This window comes from Podospora pseudocomata (genome assembly GCF_035222375.1).
Source record: "Podospora pseudocomata strain CBS 415.72m chromosome 1 map unlocalized CBS415.72m_1, whole genome shotgun sequence".
Taxonomy (NCBI): domain Eukaryota; kingdom Fungi; phylum Ascomycota; class Sordariomycetes; order Sordariales; family Podosporaceae; genus Podospora; species Podospora pseudocomata.
In genome coordinates, this window is record NW_026946363.1 from 5135635 (window position 1) to 5158577 (window position 22943).

Consider the following 22943-nt stretch of genomic DNA (forward strand, 5'->3'; position numbering starts at 1 on the left):
TACCAGGAGTACAGACTGCCCCCCAGCAGAAACGACACTCTGCCTCGAGCCCCCGCTTTCACAGCACTACCATACCGGCAACTCCCAGAAGGCTTGTTCAAGGCGGGTAGCAAGGACCAGATTCCCAAACACTCAAAGCTCCTGCTGCACTACCTCCCCGGCAGCTCTCGATCCTGATCTAGTCCCAGACCATCACCAAGGCTACGCTGCGCGAACTGTCAGCTACATTTGCTTCGGCTCTTTCCCCGTTGCAACCCATGAGGCACTGGACACTAGAGACCCCAGACATGCCTTCGAGAACCAGTCTGCTGCTGTCTCATTGCGGTATCCGCCCCCGAATTCCCTGAAGTCCAACCCAGTCAAGGAGCTCATATCTCCGCCCACGTTCGACCGGAGCTCTTCGTTTTTCAATTACTTCTTGTCCTCCATGGTTACAAGCCAGTGATGCAAAGAAACCAGCAAAAAGCGGCAAAAAATCTCAACCATGTCTGGGGTGTCGACAAGCTCCATGCTGCTTGTTTGAGATTCCGCGCCTTCACACAAGCCAGCTCTCCATCTGAGCCTCTAGTTGCTTCACAGCAGGACGAGAACACGCCTGATATGTCACATAAGTCACCCACATGATAGTGCTATCTCTCTGTGCTGCTCTCCCTGCTTGTGGTGCCGCTCCACTCCGCTAGCCCGAGCTCGCCGGAGACGCCTTACGCAGCCACAGACATTCTGTGCTCCGTAGACAGCACGTTTCAAGATTGGAAAGAAGATGGGAGCAGGGTAACATAGTGTTCTTGTTACTGGAGGCTTCTACCAGTGGGCATTGGCAGTATGCGGCGCTTCGCGCAGTTCCGCTGAGAGAGTCCAAGAACCCCTTTACAGCCCCACCGACCACAAACAAGAGCTTGGCCGCAGTAGCCACATGCCTGGCTTGGCACAGGCGCCTCTTTTACAAGGCTGAGAACCCCTTTCCAGACGTATTACTGGTCATCAGATGGAAGAGTCCGCAATCACCACGACAAAAGGTCACCAAAAACTACTCTGGGAGGCATATGAGATGCTTATCAGCCTACCTACCCGCGAGCGTCCACCTTGGCCCAGTCAACCTACCTCTAAACAAGAGCCTGTCAAGCAACCCACATCTGCCTGACCATCAATTTGAAGGATCCATGGTAGAGCAGAAACAATTACCACCCGACAGACCCGAAACGACTTCAGACAAGAGTAAAAAGCGGAGATGAGAGACAAAGCTATATCAGACGGAGAACAATGTAGGCACAGAACTAAGGAGACAGCGCCCCACTGTCGGTCTTTAATTGTCTTTCGGTCCTACCGGTCTTTTCTTGCCTGTCGGAGCCGACTGCTTGACGGCGCCGAAAGGCCCGAAGGTAGCCATCAGAGGCGCGCCCTATCTATTGAGGCTCCTTTCTCTGAGATCTCTTCCCGCTCTCTCTCTTCCTGGTACTGAACCACAGTCAAGACGTCAAGAGAACCCAAGTCGCCAAGGACATCCAAGCCGTCAATAACATCCAAGTTCAAGTACCGATATTCATGCTGTCAAGACCATTCAGGCCATCAAGAACCCGGGGAGAGCCAGGGCCTAGCACTTGGCTTGCCCTCCATGTGCTTTTCCGTCGGTAGACGGTTGAGCCAAACAAAGTCCATGGAAGTAAGCAGTCCTCCCCGTCATGCCATCATCTCTAGCACTGGCTAACCGTTCTTTCCCAGGCACTCTTCTGAGATGGACATCGTCCTATTCCTTTGGACTTGCTCTGCTACCTCAAAGTTCTCACAAAGACGCCGCCCTTTTCACGATCCACCGAGCTATTCCTCAACCTACGGCGTGAACACATCACTGGTCCTCCATCCGACGAAAGAGATGACTCCGAACAAACCCAAAACGTCTCTTCAATCAAGATCCCTCCGATCGAACCCTCGACTGTCAAGCCAAACTCTATTCAAAGGCCTCGAGCAGGCCCAAGGCGGCTTGAAGACAAACTCCCGGAGCCAGTTGCACCGCACTCTAGCTCGATCGATCCGTTCCACGGCAGGGCTTCAGTTCGCATCAGAAACTAGCCAGGACGGATGGGAGTATACTCGAGACGGTACAGAGCCGAGAAGGATTGACATGCCAAAACGCCCATGTTCTTGGATCACCGCTCTACACGCCGCGATAACCGGACACATTGGAGCGGGTTCGACGGGGACTTCTCTCTGCTTAGGGGCTTTCGGCGGTCCTCTGTTTGTTGTTTTGTCCACAGCCTCCGAGATTGCTTCAACCGGGAACTCTGGACTGGCGTGCTTTTGCCTGTTCAAAGTTGGCAACACTTCTTCTAGGACGGGAACTTGACCTAGACGACGTGGAATACTTCGAGATGGTTGTAGCTGCCCTTGACCAAAGTTGGTTTGCTGGGTAGCTCAGCTGTGTCTACTGCTTGGTTTCTTGCTGTTTCCAGATGATTACTGGAACACTTCTAGGGGTTGGATCGTGTGTCTGTTACTCTGCTTCCCGATTTCCCTGGGGAATTGGCTATGGAAGACTGGACGCCTACTTGGGGGTAGTTTACCGCCTGAAATTTTGGCAACAGTGCTCTCATTGCTTCTGTTACTGGACTAGACACAAAAATAACTGGCCATAATCAACTACTAGGTGTGCTGACCCCCTCACAGGTACGCCACACCGCCCACGCCCTGCCCCGAGCTCCCTTCCTCCACCCAGGATTGTTTATTTCTGCCTTGTGGTCACTCCTCACCCCACACTACCAAAGACTTTTTCTTCCTGCAACCTCGTTCTCGTTCTTCGTGGCATTTCCCCCCCACGAATCACTCATCACCAGCTCTCGCGACCTTTTCTCACAGGTTACAGCAGATCCAGGACTACGACCACACTTGAACCATCATATCAGGTATGTATTTACGATTCTTTGCCATCATCTTTTGGTTTTCCCTTCATCCCCAACTGTGGTCGCGGGCGAGGACTAGTTTGGTCCGGTCTCTTTTGACCACACTGCCAGTAGCAGTAATTTCCTACCTCACCTCTGCTTTATCCTTCTCAAACTCCTCAGATGTGTTTTCGTCCACCTCTCATTGTATCCCCCCAATCACAGATAGCACCATCGTTCCCTTCCCGGCTGGATTCATTGTTGTTCGTCATTCCTGGGCTTGTTGGTGATCAGGGTGTAAACAAACAAACAATCATTGTATCATCCTCTTACAACACCCATTATATCTCATCTGAATGGCGGTTTCCCTCTGTCTTTGAAACACTGCTTTGTTAGCGTGGACTGGACACACATCGGACAACTTTAATCTTCTCAACTTCTCCCCGTTTATATACTCCCTCCACATTCAGCACCCTTCTATCCTATTGCCTACCTATCCACGCGAGCACCCATACTCTCTCGTGGTTCCCTTCAATAGCGATCCCGTACGTCGATGACGTATACAGGACACAATAGTATCGCTTCTCAATTTTCCTCGACCTAACAGTCAGCCCTATCAGCGTTGTCTACCACAACACCCATCCACCATTCAGGTATTTGGAAACCCCCTCTTGTTTCTTTTCCCCTGCACCAACACCTTTTCTTCCACAGCCACAGTTGGACTTGAGAACCCTTCTTCAATCACATCCTGTTCTTCCACTCTATGCCTCGTTGATCTTGAGTACCCCTTCACCTTCGAGTCGCTTGTCCACCCAGTCACTTCTTCATCAAGCCAAGCACAACTCCAGCAAGCGACTCTCCACCGGGTCTGCTACCTTGATTGTCCTCCCCGTCCGCTGCCTTCACCTTCTTCACCTCGCTACACCCTCCCTGTTTGTCCAGGACATTACTAACACTTGATAATAGTTCCTCATTACCGTCTTCAAACCGACCGCTTAATTCAGCCATAAGGTATACCATTCACCTTCTATTCACTTATGAAAGACCTGAAGCTAACAAGTATTCGGCCTCCAGATAGCACCGACCTGACCGCAACGTAAGTCTACCACCCATCACAGCCCGGTCTTCTAGATCTATCGACATCAAGCTTCAGTCCAGCCAAGACGTTATGTGGTCGTGAAACCCCATCATCCTCTTCACCTTGCTTCTACACACCACACTACACCCCTATTACAGCTGCTGCACTGGCCACGCCTAGTCGCTCTTGGCAGACCTGCTTTTCCCACCCCTTTCCCCATTGTTTACTTTGGGTGGGGTCGGCGAAGTTGCTCCTAATGACCAATGCTCAGGCAGAAGTCACAAGGAGCTCACTAGGTTCTCCCTAGGGAGTGTCCTATGTTCGCCCTGCACTCGTCCCTCATTTCCCTCACTTTATCCTACCTTCTCCGAGTGATTCCCACTGACTGCACAGCTCTCACTTTGGTTTCACAGCTTTTCGAGGAGAACAGACAATAACCATGATCTAGGGTTTTAGGCAGGGTTTTTCAGAGTTGGCAGTTCAAGAGGAAGCAAATCATTGGGATTTAATCCTCATCTTTCACACCTGTATCTCCAAGAACCACACTTGAGAGGGAAGAAGGGCAAACAAAAAGCCAGCACCAGGAGTTCACAAGCACAGAGCTTGACTCCTTGATTTCAGTTTTCGTCGATCGCCACCTTGAAGGTTGATCGAAGTGTACGTATTACAAACTCTCTGCCTTTGTTTTCCTATCACATCTTTATGGATCATCCTTTTCATCGCATCATATTTGCACTTTCACTTGGTCGGCGTTGAAGCTGGGACATGCTGTCTCGAGCCAAGGGTGCCGATTACGAATCGCAACCGTACATTTTTGTTTCCGTTTGGGCATGTATTCTAATCTAATAGCCAGGGCTTAATCATATCTGATTTCAAAGCACACAAGAACTCTCACACAAGCATCCACAATGGCTGAGAACGACGATTTCGTCCTCGACGTCTACGGGGATGAGAAGAATGACCAGGGCGGTAACGATCACCAAGAGAACGGCAACAGCGGTCACTATGACAGAGAGGATGCCCACGCCGGCAATAGCCAGGGCAACCACGAGGACTATGACTACGCCGGTGAGAACGGTGACGAGAACCAGGGTCAGGGCCACAACGGCGCCGACCTGTACGACATGGGCGAGTCTGACGGCCAGGCCCAGCCGCGTCAGAGCCCCCAGCCCAAGCAGGGCATCAAGCGCAAGGAGGGTGAAGGTTCGGATGAGCGCCCTGTCGACCCCGGCGCCACCACCGCGCTGCTCATCAATGAGCTGAACTGGTGGACGACTGACGACGACATCCGCGGTTGGGCTGTTCAGGCCCAATGTGAGGCTGAACTCAAAGACATTACTTTCAGCGAGCACAAGGTTAACGGCAAGAGCAAGGGGTAAGTTTTGTTTTGTTTTCTCTCGCACATCAGATAAAAGCCTTGGAGCGGTTTGCTAACACCAATACATCGGATTAGACAAGCTTATGTCGAGTTCACGTCCCAGCAGGCCGCCACGGCGGTCAAGCACCGCATCGAGTCACTGGCCAACGAGCCGAATCAGCCGGCGTCGAAGCGTCCCACGGCGATTTACAACAATCCGTCGTTCAACCCTTTCCGGACGCTGCCCAAGGACACCCCCAACCGGGGCGGCGCTCCCAGAGATGGCCAAGGTGGTGGTCGTCCTCCTGTTGGCCCAAACCACAATGATTCGCAGCGCCCGAACAGCTACCAGGGCGGCAACAACGGCTTTGGTGGTGGCGGTTACCGCGGTAGAGGTGGTTACACTCCTCGTGGTCAGATGAACCGCGGTGGTTATAGCAATTACCAGGGCGGCATGAACAACCAGTTCAACCCCGGTAACAACATGGGCTTCAACGCTGGCGGTGGCGGTGGCGGTGGCGGTGGTTATGGTGGTGGCGGGTTCAACAACAGAGGTGGAATGGGCATGATGGGTCGTGGTGGTGGCATGCGCGGTCGCGGTGGTGGCGGCGCTGGAAATGCCATGGGCATGATGCCCATGAACCCCATGGCTGGCGGTGGCATGATGGGAATGGGTGCTGGTATGAACCCCATGATGATGGGTGGTGCTGGCCCAATGGGTATGGGTGGACCCATGGGTGGTATGCCTGGTAAGGACCCCAGAACTGACTTTTTCCCTGGCGGCACTGGGCCGTCTCGACTTTTTCTTTTCTTTTTTTGACCGCCTGCTAACGCGAAAGGACCCATCTCAGCCTTCCAAGGGATGGGCAACCAGTTTTCCCAGCCGTTCGGGTTTGGTGGAGGTTCGGGTGGTGCTGGTGGGTTCGGTGGCGGTGGGAACAGCCAAGCCCAGAATCCGCATGGTGCGAAGCGTCCCCGGGGGGAGTAGGACTCCTCTCCGGGCGTTTCTGGACAACAGGGTCGTGGAGGAGGTGGTGCTGATGGTGCTCCTGGCGGCAACGGACGTGGCGGTCAGGGCCATGGCCGTGGTGGTGGTGCTGCCGGTGCTGGTGGTGTTTGTCCTCGCCGTCAGAACGAGGGTTAAACACCTGGCGCATTGAGGCTGCTGGAGATGGAAGTTTGAGGTTGGAACGAACTGATCATCGCGACTTATTCACAGCACAGCACAACGGGGTGGTTTTTTTTGTGGGAAGTGTATCAACATATTGCAACATGGGCTTCTTTCTTCGCGATCTTTTTCCGGCTTTCCCCCTTCGCCATCGCCAAATCGCCAATCAATCTCTCGACTTTGCCACCCGACCCCCCTCGTCATCGCCAAACCTCCTCCTCCTCTTATACCCTATGTCGAACGGCGTTCTCCCAAATCCGGAGGAATACTTAGTAGAGTAAGGGAAAGGAGGAGTGGTGGTGCGGCAAGGGGTCGTTGTTGTTTTGAGATTTGGTCTTCGACATGGCGAAGTTCTTTCATCTCAACACTTGGCAAAAATTTGTTTGCCAAAGAAAAAAATCGCTCGGCAACGAAGAAGATTTTGAAGTTTTTTTTTTCGCTCGGAAACAATCGCTCTGGATGGTTTGCGGGCGTGGCATTCTCAAAATTTTGCGTTTGCAAGCGCTGGGGTTGGGGAGAGCTGGGATGATGGGGGAAGGATATGTTTTTACGTTTCTTTTTTCGCTTTTCTTCTTACAATAGCTCGACACACAGTTTGAGAAACCAGGGCTATTTTTTATTTATTTTGTGGGTTTTTGTGAAATATGGGAGGTTGGAGTTGGGAAATAGTTGGCTTGAGAATATTAAACTGATCACCAACATACGACATTTGCCTGGCAACCATAGCCCAAAAGATCGAAAAATGGAGTTGGTGGTAGGGTGTTTAGGGCTGAATAAACTGGTTAATTTGTTTTATTTTTGAGTTTCGCTGTTTATGATTGGGGTGAGGATGAGAGATGTGGTGAAGTGCTTTGGATGTGTTTTCATGATTATTGTTGCTCACGGATGGTGTTGTGTAAGCAGTGTGGTTTTTGATGTGGTGGGAGTAGCTATACGTTGGGTGTATGATTGAGTGGAAGGCAGAACCTTAGAATGTGAGTCGAATATGACCGTTAAAGTATCAAAAGGAGATTGGGTAAATAGATAGGACATGTGGGATATCTTCTCAGGAGGTGCTTGGAGTTCAGTTGACAATTATAGAACAGGGGGGCTCAAGAGATGTGGAAAAAACAGCACTTGTTGTTATTATCTGCACTGTAGGTAGGCTCGGTGATGCAAAGGCATATAAGTGAGGGTTCAACGGTGCTTATTCCAGGGAGCCAATATGTGTTGAGAATGTTCGTGGTTGTGAGTCAGTGTTCTCAATGCTGCGTCGGTTGATACGGACTACCGATTAAAAGTGATCCATGAAAGTTAGAGCTCGTGTATCAATACCATGGGCTTACCACCTGACTTTGTTTCACGCTGCAAATATGCTTCCACGTGATGATCTGCTTATCCAGATTATATGTGTCGTGGCTCAAAAGCTGGCTACACTTAGCTTGTCGTCCGAACTTTCGTCCCAGACTTGCCGTTTAGTCATCTATTTCTATCCTGAAAGCTTGGAGATTATAGATTCATGGACGTTAGTTGTCTTTGTGCTCGCCGGTGTGGCAAGGATATGTATTCAGTCAACCGTCCCAGCTTGCACTGCGAAGCACGGTGTATGGGGGTGCAAACTGTAGTTCACGGCTTAGAGATGTGATAATCACAGTTACAGCCTTTACCGAGTACTACTTCCAAGAAATCGCTTACAGTTTCCCTTGTTTAAAGCAGTCTTTTCTTGCTTTCAGATGCGGAAAGCAAACACCGGAGAGGAACCGGGGCCGGGCACCAGTGACACGGAAGGAAGCACGAGCCCCGGTCCCGCTCCGGTCCGGCATCGGCCGTCAGGCACAGTTTCAACCCAACCCACAAACCGGAGCCTAGGCCCAAACCCCATGTGACTCCGAAACTTGAACAAGCCTGTGTTTGTGATCAGCAAAACCGCCGACGGATGCCCCAGCCGGGATGACCTGAGACAAGATCGAATACACACGAAAATAGGGACTCATCTATAATCACGCCACAAAAGGGTTGCAGCCAAGTTCTACTACAGTTTGTGGAACCTTACGGGCAGTGTTGTGCTACATTCTCTTGTCATTCTTAGGTTCTATCGGAGGGTTTACTTCGCGCCTGGCCATTTAGGACGATCGCCTCTGTCGTAGGGGCGATATTCAGAGATGATTGACAGGGGAAATCGCTTACACCATCCCACCACAGCAAGTCACGAACAAAAAAAGGGTCTAGCCCAGAGTATGACTTGAGTGAGGTTGCTTTCGCCACTCCCAACCTTGAAACGCGGCTTCTGGGCCTCTTGAATGCAAGACCAAGTCCGTTTTTCGAGGTTCAAGTCCGCAACTTCAAGATACTTCCTCTCGCTCGGTCCGTTTACTCCTCCTTAAATGCATACAACCTATTATCTTAACCCCCTCTCCACCTTGGATCCAAACATCGGGATGGGATGAGACGATAGACGGGACCTAAACTCAATTCTATCCTGACTATCATCCGAACCTTCAAAACGAGCTCCCATTCGAAACAGCAACTCTACCTAGTCTCTTGGTAAACTGTCTAGTCTACACCAACAGAAGCAACACGGTCAAAAAACTCCGAAACTAGCACAAGACCAAGCTAATGCTGCATGCCTCCCTGCCCAAAGTAGGTATATGCTGTCAAGCTTAGCCTGGGTACGGGTTCCATAACGTGCGATAGGCTGGACGAGTAGGAATCCATGCCCAGTTTCCTCTTTTTCTTGTCGTCAACTCGCTGTCAGCAGATTCCTCCTCTCGCTTATGATCATAACATCGACAGAGCTTCAATCATGTTGCACTCGCGCTTTTGCGCCGGTGCTACATAACCTGTCTTTCAACCATCTATGTAGGTCTAGTCCAATACTTGTGCGCCTACAATCCACACATAATGCGATCTGGAGTTCCAGACCCCGGCCATTCCGTCCCACTCGAAAGGAGCGCCAGCACCAGAGTGGTATTTCATGATGGCAAAAAGCAGTTTCCCGTTTCACATTGATGTCAACACCATACACAAGGAGTAAACAGACATCAAGAAACCAAAATCCACAGTGGCAAACCCCCCAAGCAGGTAAAGCAAGTCATCATCCATGTTAGCCACATTTAGTGCCTAATATCTTCCTAAATAAAGCATAAAAATCAATAAAGCCATTCCACTTACCAACGCTCTCCATCAAACCAAGAAATCTCAAACGAAAATATCACGGAACTTCCAACCAAACCCAACGAACTCCTCCTCTGTGCCTATGAAACGTCCCCGTCTCTCCCCAAAGAAATGACAAAAGCCATGCAAAACTCACAAAATAGTAAGGCCAAAAATGCCTAAGGGCAATGACCAGACTGTTCAGACCAGACGAATCTGCCTTATTGCAACATGATAACTCCTGTCGCACAACGCCCCTTTCCCCGTCCTCTCTCCCAACCACTCAATGACCGCTTCAAACATTTTCTCCCGCCTCAAAACTTTCCACATGGGCATTTTCTCAAAGCAGCATCCCAAAAATCTCACGATACCCGCGCCTCCCCCACCCCCTTGCCTTTAAGTTCATCCAATACCGATTACAGTATGCACTCTGCACCTCCGTGGCAAGGACTGCCGAAACGACAAGGCCATACCAGTGGTTGTTGTTGTTCGGTACCTTTATACAATGTAAATCGCGCCCATCTACCAAGAAACCCAATTGTCCACTCTCTTTTTTTTTTTTTTTTTTTGTTTTGTTTTGTTTTGTTTTTCTCAACAGCCGCCCTCGCCGCCACCTACCACCACTGCTCATCGTCTGTGTATCAGGGTCTCGTCCCCTCAGATCACAGCATATCCTCATTGTATGGTCTGTACGGACTCAATCAATTATCGCGTGATCCAACAATTGTGATTATAACGGCTTGCCACCTATCCAAAAGGGAATCCTAAAACACAAAACTCCAGAAGCAAACCCCCTGAGGATATCCAACTGTCCAGTAAAACCAACCCAGCAAACCTCCCATTTCCCTCCAAGCAACACCAAAAACACAAGGCCAAAAGAGACACAAACCTCCTCCATTTACTACTCCCACTCCCCCCCCTTCGCCCTGTCCCGACTTTGTACCGCTCTCCATCTCACTTCTTCTTCTGATTCTCCGGGTTGTACTTGTCCTTCCAAATCCTAAAAAAACTCGCCGTCAGCTCTCCAGTCTCCCCCAAACCAAAACCAAACCAGAAAATCTGCCCAACCGATTCCCGCTTCCCTTGAGTAACCGTACCACACCACAAATTACACAGCATCCATCCGCATCTTACGGGCCGGCGATACAAAAATGCGGTGATAAGTAAACACAGCAAGAGGGCAACACACCACGGGGTGGGCGTACAACCGGCACTTGGCTCCAGCAAAAAGAAACGGAGACCTGCACCACCCACCCTTACACCACGCCCCCTCCATTAAAACAACCCAATCGGACAAAGGTACATATCAAAGGATATCAACCTCTCAGAATCCAAGACGGTGGAGGGGGTGTGGTGAGAGAACAAAAAGTAGGGCGGACAGAAAAACGTATGGCTATCGAGACAGAACGAGCAGTTTTGCTCAACCTATCACGCAAACAAGACGCAAGTCATATCTGCAACATTGTTCTGCCGTTGCGTAAATCACCACACACTGCGTAACTGCAGTCTTGTGTGGGAAAGAAGAGAAGGAGAAAAAAAAGCCGGATATGTGCTTACCAGGTGTTTCCAATAATCTTGTTTCCGTTTTCTTCGGCTCTCCGGTAGTACTTCGCTGCCGTAAACTGTTGTGTTCATGCAGTTCAACTGTCAGCCTCATGTGATGGACCTTAAAAAGAGTGTGGTGCTTCCCCCCCTCACTGAAAGAAGCTTGCGAATTGTGATTCGTCCTTTTCAGGCAAAAAAGCCCCGTTGATGCCCAACTTCTCCTAATTCGACAAGAAAGCCACACTTCCAACCGGCATCACTTGTTGACAGACCGACCGGAAAATGTGAACGTGGGAAGTCTGCCGCTGCTGCTTGTCCAGCTGGCATGGTCACGCCCAGGCAATCTCGATGCCGGCCTTCATGTGTGTACAAGCGACCAAAAAAAAAAGTTGACATCTGAGAAAATGTGAGACAATATTTACTGACCTTGTCCTTCTTAGTGCCGAACCCCTCAAGATAGCACCATGCGACTTCGTTCATCGCGTCTGTAAACAACAAAAGATGAGCTGGTTAGCTTGCTCTCCACGGGCGTAGTCCAGAAATGGACGGCCAACATACCAGTATCGCCGAGATTCGCTGCCGTTTCGTAGTACTGAGATGCATTGTCAGTATCAACAAAAGATGTGTTCAACCCACGACGCTTCAGGAGGAGCTCTCTCGAGCACACTTGTGCAAAACTCGATATGCATACCAGCCACACGTTGAGACGTCACCGTTAACCGTTCGCCGTTGCATTCAAATCAACAAGCAGCAGCAAGAAAAACAAACCTACCTGCTTTGCAGCAATGGGGTCCTTGGCAATACCCCATCCGTGTCGGAAGCAATTGGCCAATTCGAATATGGCCAGAACCAGCTCGCCCTTGGCTGCTCCTCCTTTCTTGAGTCCTGCTTGGAGGGCCATCTGCTCAATCTCGGCGGCGTTGGATGCTGCCGCAGAGAGATAGTTGACGGCGGCAGCAGTGTTCGGTTGGCAACCCCATCCGTGTCTGATATCCGTTAGCTTACGAACATAACCATCATTGGACCAGCCCGCCATTTTGTTGATGCTTTGCGAGATGGACACTTCTGTCTCTAGTGCAGGCATGGCAGAGGCACATACCTGAGGGCGAGACCATAGAGAACCTGGCTAAGGGGGTTGTTGGCCCCCTTAGGATCCGCTAACCGGCCAAACAACGCCGTCGACTCTTCCAGTTTTCCTGCCTCATGCAACCTGATAGCCTCCTGGATATCCTCGTCGATGGCCTTCGATGACACCACCTTGACCCTGGGATCTGGCGCCTCGTCCGCGGACGCATCGCCTAAGCGCAACTGAGGTAGAGTCGGGGGAGAACTTCCGTGATCGGGGGTCCCTGGCCGGCTGCGATGCTTCTCGTTCTCGCGAGCAAGCAGAGTGGCTCGCTTCTCCCATTGCGACTCGGTCCCGTCCTTGTCCTCGACGCCCCCCTCCGGAACCACGATCTCCGGCAGATCTTGCGGTACGATCTCGCTACTGGCTGGACTGCGGCTCAGGTGTAGCCGTTGCGATAGGCGCTTGTGGCCACCGCCTTGGTTGCTCGATGCAGATGCGCTTCGGCTGCGGTTACTTCGGAAGACGTCGAGGCTTCGGCGGGACTTCTGGGGTGTTTGCGGGCCTGGACTGAGGAACCCGTCGTTACTGGCACCAACGGGTTCTCCTGGAGGCTGGATCACCTCGGCACTATGGGTATCGGATCGCACAAACGTGAAATTGAGGGTGCTGTTTCCCTCCTCCTCCTCCTTCTTCCTGAACTTGTCGCGGAAGCCCATCTTGGTAACGATTTGTCGACACGAGGCAAGCTAACGTCAGGTTTGGCACCGGGATATGTTTGCGATTTGAGTCCTACGGTAAAACAAAATGAAAGTCGAAGAGTTGGTTTCTTGGGAAGCCGAGGGGTCCGGCAAGGTGGGTTGGGTTATGCTGGGTACGTGTGATTGCCTATAATCTTGCCAAATTCACGATGCGACAGCCACGCAGGGTACAGATATCGACGTACTTGAGGCCGGCAAAGGAGAAGGAAGGATTGTGGTATTAAAAGAAGAGCAAAACGAAGGAGAGGCTGGCTATGTATTGGGACAGTGGTTAAGGTATGTTCTCAGTTGCACTTGGCGCCATGTTTGAAGTCCTCAGCCCGACGGCATTCTTCCTGGAGATTGGATGTCGTCCGTTTGAGATTCAGGCCTTGGGGCGGGGCGGAGTCTCCAACGCGGCGGAGGCTGCGGAGCGGGCTGTGGCACACCCGTGGACCCCTCCCTCATCGTCCCCAAGACAAGGGGGAGAAGGTTCAGCGGGCCGCCATAGCATGCCATTGGTACATCAGGTAATTGACTGCGGTGATGTTGCTATGTGATCGGACATATGATTATATACCTAGACACCATGTAGAAAGCGAAACTGTGAGGACCGTTACAAGCTGCCTCTCGCAAAGCCAAGATAGAATAAGGAAAGATGACGGCTGCAAGAAGAGGTCTGTTTCAGTGCTTCTTGACAGCTGATGTCAGAGTCGAAAAGCTGAAGTGGCTGACAACCGGAAGTTACCAACGCGAGGCAGCAACTATTCCTGTATGGCCTGTGCTTCTCTCATCATAATACCTTGATTGTTTTAGGCCACTCGTGTATCCAAAACGCGTTCTCGTTTTTAACAAATCATCAAGCCCGATTAGCTCAGCTGGTTAGAGCGTCGTACTAATACTGGTACACACCTGTAAATGGTATGCGAAGGTCAACAGTTCAATCCTGTTATTGGGCATACGCTTATGTATGTTTTTTTGTGAGCCTGCTCACTATTTTCCTTCTCCTTTTGCTTGCCTCAAAATCCACGGCCACTTTTTTGTCGGATATGGTGGTTTTGGGATGTCATGCTGTCAATGTAGCCATGTGGAGCAAAGCCCATATTTGGCGGACTCTAACCAGGTCTGGAGGAGGCTGTTCTTGCTCACAATAAATTCGGCGCCAGCACGGACCTCATGTTCACGACCCTGAGCTCAATTGACAATTGGACAAGAGACCGATAGCATCGCAATTGGTTTTCGTCTCATGGCCGATTCTTTTGGATTTGGCCGAGGCAGCGCGTCGGCATTGCCTCCCACGGAACCACCATGGCTCCCACGCCAAAAACTACGCCAATTCGCCGGCCCCTGACCTTGAAAGGAGTCGAGAGAAAGAAGCCTGGGCCAGCGCCGAAACCCTTGTCTGAGAAGCTCAAGGCGAAGGCCCTCAAGCAGATTAAACGCGTCGAACGAAGCTACACCCGCGAGCGCAAGATCGAAGTATTGCTTTATCTCCTTACCCACCGCGTCCCGGACTCTGGCCCCCGAAAAACACCACGCCGCCGGATTGGCCAGCCCCAAGAAGATTGCTCAACACAACCGGTTGTCGAGAATGAGAATGGAGAACTTGTTTGGTACAGAGCACCCACGTACGCCGAAGCTTCGGACTTTTGGAAGATTCCTACGCCAACGATTCAGGGATGGTGGGATTCACGGGACAAACTACTCGAGGGGACGGGTATTGAAGTCCCCAAGGTCGGGCCAGGAGGTGTTCCAAAGGCGTTGGAAGGCTGGAAACCACTGAGCCAGCGTTCAACATTTCGAACCAAAGAAGGAATGCAGCAGGAGGAACCAGTGGTGACGGTTGCGAACCCAAATTCGAACGGTGCCACTCCAACTCCCTCGTCATCTGCTGGGGCTTCGTCTGCTGTACCAATAACAACAGCACCGATGACCCCGTCCGTTCGAATCATAGGTCGTGTGAATCCACAACCGCATTACAAACCACCTCCGCCAGCACCTCGACCATTTGCCCCATTAGCCCCCGCTCCGGCACAGCAAATGCCACCGGCTCAAAATAGGCCAGTGGCACAGGCCCCTCCGGTTCAGACCCCTCCCGTCGCGCCAGCAAATCGGCCGGCAGCCCAACCAGCTCCGCAGCATGCTCCGCAACCCGGAAAACCTGGCCTCCAACCCGCCGCACACCAGGCTCCGGCGTATCCACAAATACCGCCGGCTTTTGACCCTTCAAACTATGTTGTGCTATACACTGGGCCTCATCCCGGACCTTGGAGCTATCCTGGGCAGCATTGCATACCGCCGGGCACGGTGCTGCCCATTGTTTACGCCGGGCAACCAGTCGAGCTCGGGCCGCCATGTTTTGTGACTGTATATCCCGGCCCACCTTCGTCTGCGCTTACGCCGCCAGCTCCGAGTAACATGCACAACCGGGCTCCACAACCGGCCCCGCAAACCGGTCAACATTCGGCAGGTCAAGCCCAAGGCCCACCACAAGCTCCGCATCCCGGACAACAGCAAACTCCACCACCACCACCCGGTTATCGTCCGCCACACGTATCAAATGGACCTCCGCCTAATGCCCAACCTCCACAAGGGCAAAGACCAACTGGACCGTCGCCGCCAGTTCCATATGTAGGACCGTCAGGATACATCGGCCCATATGCACCACCTGGGTTCGCACCAGCTAACCAAGCCGGTCCACCCCCGCAACCACAGAACGCCGTATCCCAAGGCCGGTCCTCATTACGGACACCAGGTGCGAACACCGGACGTGCCAGCAAGCCGAAGTCTCGAGTCCAGCCGCCTCCGGCCGTGCCCAACGGTGTCAGTACCCAGCTTGAGTCCGGAAATAATGGTCAAACTCCCGTTGCAGCCCAAGACCCATCTGCGGCCGGTTCTACTTCTAGCTCTGATGCGTCTGTCTCTACACCTGCGGAAACTCAGGTAACTGGTTCGGTCGATGTACAACATCAAGACGCCAGCAACGACAAAAATCGGCCCGACAGTCATGTTCACGATCAGGCCAGTGAACCGACGCCCAGCACTCAGGCGCCGATGTCGCCAAGTGGTGATCAAGATGGGGTGGTGCCAGCAAATACTGTCTCAGGGGAGTCAACAGCAATAGATCGAGATTCCTCGTCTGCGGAGGCTGATTCAGAAAAGGCTGCGGCAACGACCCTAGAAGAAACTATGCAAGACCCCACACCACAAGAAGAGACGAACGTCACTCCCACAACGGCTGAAGACGATACCGCGATGGAGGAGGTGCTGGAGCATGTCATGGAGGAGGCGATGAAGCAAGAGGCGATGCTGGAAGACTCGGCTGGTGGTGAGACACCTGCTTCTTTGTCGGGGTTGTCCTCGCCTAATGATGGCGCGGATGCGACGCGGATGGAAATCGACAGTGAAGAGGCAAAGTACTCGTCACCGTCACAGAACGGGGAGGCGTATGAGACACCGTATGAAACGCCTGCTGTTGTTGAGACTGACGGTGATGATGAGGGTGATGAGGGTGATGAGGGTGATGAGGGTGATGAGGATGATGTCATGGTTGATACACCGCCCGAAGACAATGCACAACCTGCTTCGTCAGAGGCGGAGGCAGTGGAGAGTGAAGAGGAGTAGTGGTCCTGATTAATTTGTAAATAATGTGCTGGATGTGGGTGGTATTTTGTTGTCGTGGAAACACAACAAGTTTAGCGTTGATATTCACTAAAGCGAAAGTGATTCAAGGGGGACTGGGAAAAGGGTAGGGGGAAAGATACCATGGACTGAGTCGCAAGATAATCATAATGACAAAAACTGCCAGAGCAGCACAAAGTATCACAAAACTTCAAAGATGTTGAACTTGAGATTTTACTCAAATTCAGAAACACCATCTCTATCTACCATGCCATTTAACAAGCCATCAGAAAGCTCCCCACTCGCTTTTCTTCACCACACATTTGCCCCAAACCATCCATTACCAAGTCTAAGAAAGACTAGCAAAAGCCCTCTTCCTCACCTCCTTCTTCTGCTTCTCCTCCTCCTCCCAATTCTCATCCACGAACCCCTTGACACTCCTCTCCTCAATCTGCATCCCCACCACCCTCAACGCCGCAATATTATACCCCATCTCATCCTTCTGCTTCCTCAGCGCCTGCCTCAGATTGACTCTGATCCCGTCCAGCATCTGGCGCATCGTCCTGCTGCTGACAATCTGCTTGTGGTGGGTTTTGAGCATGAAAAACAAGATCCTGCAGGTGAGAGGGATGTTCATGCTCCGTAGCGCGAAGAGGTTCAAAAAGGTGAACAGCATCGGCACTGACGCAAAGGGAAGAACCAGAAGCGCATCGTGGAGCGCGGACGCTTTGATCTTGGAGAGGGTGTTCATCACGTATTGCTCCGCCGTGATGTTCCCCAGCGCCATGAAGATGGCGTGCCGTTGCGGCGGCGCAAGGTTGGGGTTGGAAGCCTTGGCTACTTCCCACTCTTTCACCACGTTGAGGTCTTCCAGGCCGAGCTCGAGGGCCTCGGCTATTCTCTCTCCTGCCATCAACGTCTCAACCGTCTGTTTTGATGCTGCGGCAACCTCGCGGTTTTCATCCTGGGCGTCGGCGTCTTGCTCCAGGGAGGTGGTGAGCGTAGATTCGTAGAGCTCTTCCAGTTCCTTTTCGCGCTCTTCCTCGAGGAAGATCTGCTCGTCCGTTTCCTCCCATACACGAATAGACTTGTCGTGAGAGGCGGACACGAGGAAGTTACCCGCGTGGGAGATGGCAAGGGCCCAGATCTCCCCGTGGTGGCCGTCGATACGTTGGATTTGCTCGAATTTATCCCCGTCCCAGTATTTGATCGTGCGGTCTTTGGACGCGGAAAAGAAGTGATGTCCGTTGCCGTCCGAGTTGTGGGGGATGAAGGCTACTTGGAGGATCGAGTCTTGGTGACCAAACAAGGCTTTGTGGCAATCGCCGAAATCGAGACCCCATATTCTGATGTTCTTGTCGGCGGAGGAGGTGATGATTAGTTTGCTGTCGAAGGAGATGTCCATGCTTAAGACGGGGAGTTTGTGGCCGTAGAGGTTGAGGTAGAGTTTGAGGGAGTCAACAAAGAAGACCTTGACTGTGCTGTCGAGGAGAGACACAGCCAGGAGCTTGGAGTCGGGGGAGAATTTCAGACTGAGAATGTCGTCAGATACCTTGAGTATCCTCGACTGGACCAGCTTGAGTTTTGGTGTGGTTCTCGTGGTGCCAAGAACTTGCTCCTGGACAATCTTGAAGTCCCAGAATTTCGCTGCTTTGTCGGCACCTCCTGACACCACAGACTTGCCATCTGGGTGGACTTGTAGCGCCCAGATAGCATGGCCCTCGTGTGCATTCACGCTCTCCAGCAACGCCGCGGAAGCCACATCGTACAGTTGGAGCTCTCCCTCCTTAGTTCCCACCACAACCACCTTGTCACCTGGCAAAAATGCGCAGCAGAGCGCATAACCACACTCAAATGTTCTGATGCAAACTTGTGTCTTTACGTTCCAAATCTTGAGCGAACCATTGGCAGCAGATGCCAGCATTTTGTCGTCCGAGCTGAGTGATAGCGAGCGGACGTCTGTGCGATGGCCTGGGAGATCAACACCCAGTGCCTTGTTGTAATCTGCGACGTCGGTCTTGGACTTGAGCTTGTCCTTTCCAACAATCGTATAGAGCTCCAACAAGTTGTTTGTGGACCCTACAAGTAATTGCAGGTCCTTGCTCCCTTGTTGTATCGCCCAGTCGACTGATCTGACCTTGCCCGTGGTTCGTACGATAACGTGCTGCGCAAACACATCAGAAATCTCGGCCTTGTTGATGTCGTCGGCGCCCTCATCCTCCATGTCAACATCGGCACCCTTCTTATCTTTTGCCAGCTTCTCCTTTCTTCTCTTCTTTTTCCTGGCCAAGCTCTTCTTGACCTCTGATTCCGTCCGTATCCTCCAAACTTCAACGTTCTTCTCGACTCCGTGTACGGCGAAGTAATCCCGGCGGGGGTGGAAAATAACCTCGACTGCGCGCTCTTTGCTCGATCGGTGTAATGTGCCTCTGTCGTGGAGGAAGTTTACTGATTGTGAAAGGTCGACTCGTTGCGCCGAGGCAGCCAGTGCCACGACATCCAATGCCCACACCTTCATTTCGCCATCGTTCCCAGCAGTCACGCAGCCGCTCAGATCCGGCGAAACTCCTAGCGCCCAGCATTCGCCATTGCTTTGCGCAACGTGTGTCTCGATACAGTGGCGGGATGAGAGATCCCAGAGCTTAATCAGTGAATCTTTTCCTGTCGTAAGAAGGAATCCCTCTGCGCCCTCGTTGCCCACCGCCATCAACGCCTGCTCTCCATCTTCTTCCTGCACCACCGGCTCCGGCTCAATGAACCTCAGGCCGGTAACCTGATCTTTGTGTCCTCTCAGCTTGTACTGTCCCACCTCGGCCACCAGATCCCAAACAATAACGTCGGTATCCTTCGAACCGGAGGCCAGGCGCACACCAGTCCTGTCGAAAGCGAGAATAGTGACGGCCGACTTGTGGCCGTTGAAGCTCACTACGGAAGTGGCGATCTTGCTGTCCCAAATGCGAATACTGCCATTTTCGTAGCCGACAGCGAACAGATCGGGGTCGGTCTTGCTTTGCGCGATTGCGGTTACCAGAGCTCTGTTGTTCTCTTCTTTCCAGCGGCTGAGGAGTTCGCCCTTCTTGATATCCCAGACTAGCACCTCCTCATTGGCGGCGACGACAGCTTGGCCGGCGCTGCTTTTCGTCTTGTCCTTGGACGACCAGACAATGTTGGAGCTGCTGGATGCGACGACGCCGAAGGACTTTGATGGCTCGAATTTTCTGAGACGGTTAGGGGTGTTATCGAACAGAGCGATGGTTTCAGACAGATACTTACAGGTAGGACTTGACCATATTTGCGACTCGAGATTATCCAATGCAGGCGCACCTCTCAATCGTTGTGGAATGTCCTTGCGCTTCGAGGGAAGTGCTTGTCTTGCCCAGGACTTTTTTTTGGCGGCGATAAGATAAGAATTGCAAAGGTGAAAACACCGACACTAGCCACACCCGTCGGCAGGGGTTCAGTGGCTGCGGCTCCAGGAATTGCGGGGCAGTAGCTTCAGGGGAGGGGCCTGGTCCGCAGCTTGTCGCAAGCCGAGCAACGTCAGCCTTCCCAGTTGCAACTGACAGGCCCCACTAAAGCTTTCCCCCAACTTCATCATCAACACCATAGCTACCCGTCGAAGCCGAAACCAGGGGACAAGATGTTGCTGCTCGATTACCAGAATGTGCTGATACAAACGGTGCTCACGGAGCGTTTCTCCGGGTGAGTGTTGTCTTGTCTCTACCAATCTCACCGCCAAGCCCCCCCTGACCATCACCGCCATAGCTAACCAACAATGCGCCCAACACAGAGCACCCCCCGTGTCCATCGACCAGACCGTGTCCGACTTTGACGGCGTCATCTTCCACATCTCCACCCCCGACACCAAGACGAAGATTGTTGTGTCTATGCAAATCCGCTGCTACAAGGACCTTGTTCGTTACGGCGCTGAGGAGCTCCTGGCTGAGGAATATGGCCCGTATGTTATCCCGCCCGAGCCGGGTTATGACTTTTCCCTCCAGATCGACCTCGAGAATCTCCCAGAGGACAAGGAAGCCCGCGATGCGTTGATCATGAAGATTGCTCTGTTGAAGCGCAATGCCATGGCTGCCCCTTTTAAGCAGGCGTACGAGGAGCACTACCACCTGAAGGCCGAGGCGGCCAAGTTCACATCCGAAGAAGCGCCACAGGGTGTCAAGGAGGGCGGGTCCGTGAAGGCTATTCAGTACCGTGAGGAGGAGGCGATCTATGTCAAGGCCAGTCATGATCGCGTCACTGTTATTTTCAGTACCGTGTTCAGGGAGGAGACGGATCGCGTGTTTGGAAAGGTGTTCATCCAGGAGTTTGTGGATGCCCGCCGGAGAGCTATTCAGAACGCGCCTCAGGTGCTGTTCAGGAATGATCCACCATTGGAGTTGCAGGGTGTGCCGGGTGTGAAGAATACCGGCACCGGGGAGATTGGTTATGTTACTTTTGGTATGTCTCGACATAACCGGCGTGGGTTGACATGTGCTAACATACAAACTAGTTTTGTTCCCTCGCCACTTGACTCCTCAGCGTATGAATGATGTTATTTCACATATTCAGACCTTCCGCGATTACTTCCACTACCATATCAAGGCCTCCAAGGCTTATATCCACACTCGGATGAGAAGGCGGACGGCAGACTTCCTCCAGGGTAAGTTCATTCCCTACCACTGTTCCCTTGAGTATCATCCTAACGCTTTATATCAGTCCTCCGGAGAGCGAGACCAGAGAACGAAGAAAAGGAGCGCAAGACAGCGAGCGGGAGAACCTTCAAGGCTGGAAACTAGTTTGTTTGGGGCGTGTTTTGGAGTTGAGCGTCTTTTATGGATGTTGTGTATAGGGTAGAGCAATGCAAGCAACGGTCGGGTGACTAATTTACAGACAAGACCTTGGATCGCTGCTCCTTCCCACATCACTGCGTTACCGCATCAACCACTGCCACATCAACACGTTACCCCTTCATCATGTCAACACACTACCCCTTGGCCACAGTAATCCATTACCCTTTATAGAATTGGCGCATTGCCCCTTCGCCATCTTATCATACCACTAGTTCTAGTCGCTTTGGAGACCCTCACTTGTTTCTTTTTGACATATTGACATATCAATACAGGGTAGCGTACCTTGGACATCTTACCTTGTCTTGTCAGGGGCACTTCAACCGTCAGCTGCACTTTCCCTTCTATTCATATCCGGCACTGTAAAATTTGCAAACCCACCAACGCTCTTCGTTTACTCCTCCTTCCGTCTTCGGAATCCCCTCATTTTCACTCATCTAGCCATACCCCTTGACCCAGAGGGCCAGGTTTCACAGCATCCACCTGGCGTGTTACAGCTTCAAGTCGTGCCCACCGCCGGAGCCGCATGTCCGGTATCTCTTCGTTTAGGGTTTTTTCCTTTCCTTTTACTTACCTACCTACCTAGGTACACGCCCCTCCCACAGTCCCGTCCGCCCCGCCTCGTACTGCCCGTTGCTGCTTGATGCGGTGTTTGCTTTTTTTCTGGTGAGCACGGCATACCCTAGCGGTGGTGGGTGGGGGGCGGACACGACATGCGCCCTTTCCCCCTTCCCTGGCTGACCTATGCTGTGATCCCTTCATGGCTGGAAACCTACCTATCTACCTTGTCGGTTTCGCCCGTGCTTTTTGGGCTTGTGGTCGGCGGTCTCCGCGTGAGGTATGGGGTTGTGGGTTACAAAAGAGGGAGGACAAAAAGTTGAGAAAATAGATTAATCTGACCCGGGAGTTTGGGGAGGTTGAAAGGGGGGAAGTCTCGGTGGACGGATTGGGAAGGGGATGGTGGTAATATGACGGGATTGTAGAACTATCTGTTTGATAGGTGGCATGGTGAGGTCATGTTTGGGGTTGTGGATTTGTTTACCTCTATGACAGGAGGTGTGTGTAGAGGGGTGACGTGATGGATAAGATGAAGCTTTAGATCACGTTATTGACAATTGGTAGTCGATCCGGGCCGATCCTCCCGGTTGCCGTACTCTCTCTCGGTCATTCGAAGAACGTTTGGGCGTCATGTCAGCTCCCCTCTCAAGTTTCAGCCCCCAAACTCCCCCCCATTCCGGAGTGCATTTCATCTGCCGAAACGTGCATCCCCCAGGTTTTGATACTGTCTTGCAACGTCACCAGGTGTGAGTGGGCTCTTTTGCAGCTACCATCTCGATGTCAGGCAGGTGTCCCGGGCTCTGTGTGTTCAGGTGTGTTCCAGAAGGGTGGTGTGATCGCTATGGTACCCAATTACCTCACCACTTTCTCTCTCTCACACACACCAGTGGGTTGGGTATCTGGTGTCCTAGGTTTCGGTCCGGCTAAATCGCTTGATTGCACACACTTCCCGACCAAAGTC

The 22943-nt window shown here is 52.1% G+C and overlaps 6 protein-coding genes and 1 non-coding gene across 7 annotated transcripts; 4 read left to right on the plus strand and 3 right to left on the minus strand.

Moving 5' to 3' along the window:
• Positions 1-3229: 3229 nt before the first annotated feature.
• QC762_117560 (uncharacterized protein) lies at positions 3230-7676 on the plus strand (the record flags this gene model as incomplete). The annotated part of the gene is made up of 5 exons (XM_062886187.1): positions 3230-3235; positions 4573-4608; positions 5112-5326; positions 5405-6057; positions 6160-7676. The coding sequence occupies 5 exons, from the start codon at positions 3230-3232 to the stop codon at positions 6294-6296; spliced, it is 1047 nt and encodes a 348-aa protein (XP_062749243.1). The 3' UTR covers positions 6297-7676.
• A 410-nt stretch (positions 7677-8086) lies between these two features.
• Positions 8087-8449, minus strand: QC762_0017330 (uncharacterized protein; the record flags this gene model as incomplete). Its single annotated transcript, XM_062883040.1, has 2 exons — positions 8087-8360; positions 8434-8449. The coding sequence occupies 2 exons, from the start codon at positions 8447-8449 to the stop codon at positions 8185-8187; spliced, it is 192 nt and encodes a 63-aa protein (XP_062749244.1). The 3' UTR covers positions 8087-8184.
• A 2712-nt stretch (positions 8450-11161) lies between these two features.
• Positions 11162-13681, minus strand: QC762_117570 (uncharacterized protein; the record flags this gene model as incomplete). The annotated part of the gene is made up of 5 exons (XM_062886188.1): positions 12253-13681; positions 11926-12139; positions 11712-11745; positions 11580-11638; positions 11162-11230 (listed from the first exon to the last, which is right to left on the minus strand). The coding sequence occupies exons 1-5, from the start codon at positions 12936-12938 to the stop codon at positions 11162-11164; spliced, it is 1062 nt and encodes a 353-aa protein (XP_062749245.1). The 5' UTR covers positions 12939-13681.
• A 141-nt stretch (positions 13682-13822) lies between these two features.
• QC762_0017350 lies at positions 13823-13918 on the plus strand. Its single transcript has one exon. It is a non-coding gene; the product is annotated as a tRNA-Ile (tRNA).
• Positions 13919-14267: 349 nt separating this feature from the next.
• Positions 14268-16583, plus strand: QC762_117580 (uncharacterized protein; the record flags this gene model as incomplete). Its single annotated transcript, XM_062886189.1, is given in 2 exon segments — positions 14268-16461; positions 16480-16583. 2 exon segments carry the CDS (start codon positions 14268-14270, stop codon positions 16581-16583), a joined length of 2298 nt encoding a protein of 765 aa, XP_062749246.1.
• A 204-nt stretch (positions 16584-16787) lies between these two features.
• Positions 16788-19971, minus strand: DIP2 (beta transducin). The gene is made up of 2 exons (XM_062886190.1): positions 19854-19971; positions 16788-19798 (listed from the first exon to the last, which is right to left on the minus strand). The coding sequence occupies exons 1-2, from the start codon at positions 19868-19870 to the stop codon at positions 16930-16932; spliced, it is 2886 nt and encodes a 961-aa protein (XP_062749247.1). The 5' UTR covers positions 19871-19971; the 3' UTR covers positions 16788-16929.
• Positions 19972-19976: 5 nt separating this feature from the next.
• Positions 19977-21618, plus strand: ARC35 (Arp complex subunit). The gene is made up of 4 exons (XM_062886191.1): positions 19977-20282; positions 20371-21035; positions 21088-21237; positions 21294-21618. The coding sequence occupies exons 1-4, from the start codon at positions 20221-20223 to the stop codon at positions 21371-21373; spliced, it is 957 nt and encodes a 318-aa protein (XP_062749248.1). The 5' UTR covers positions 19977-20220; the 3' UTR covers positions 21374-21618.
• Positions 21619-22943: the final 1325 nt, after the last annotated feature.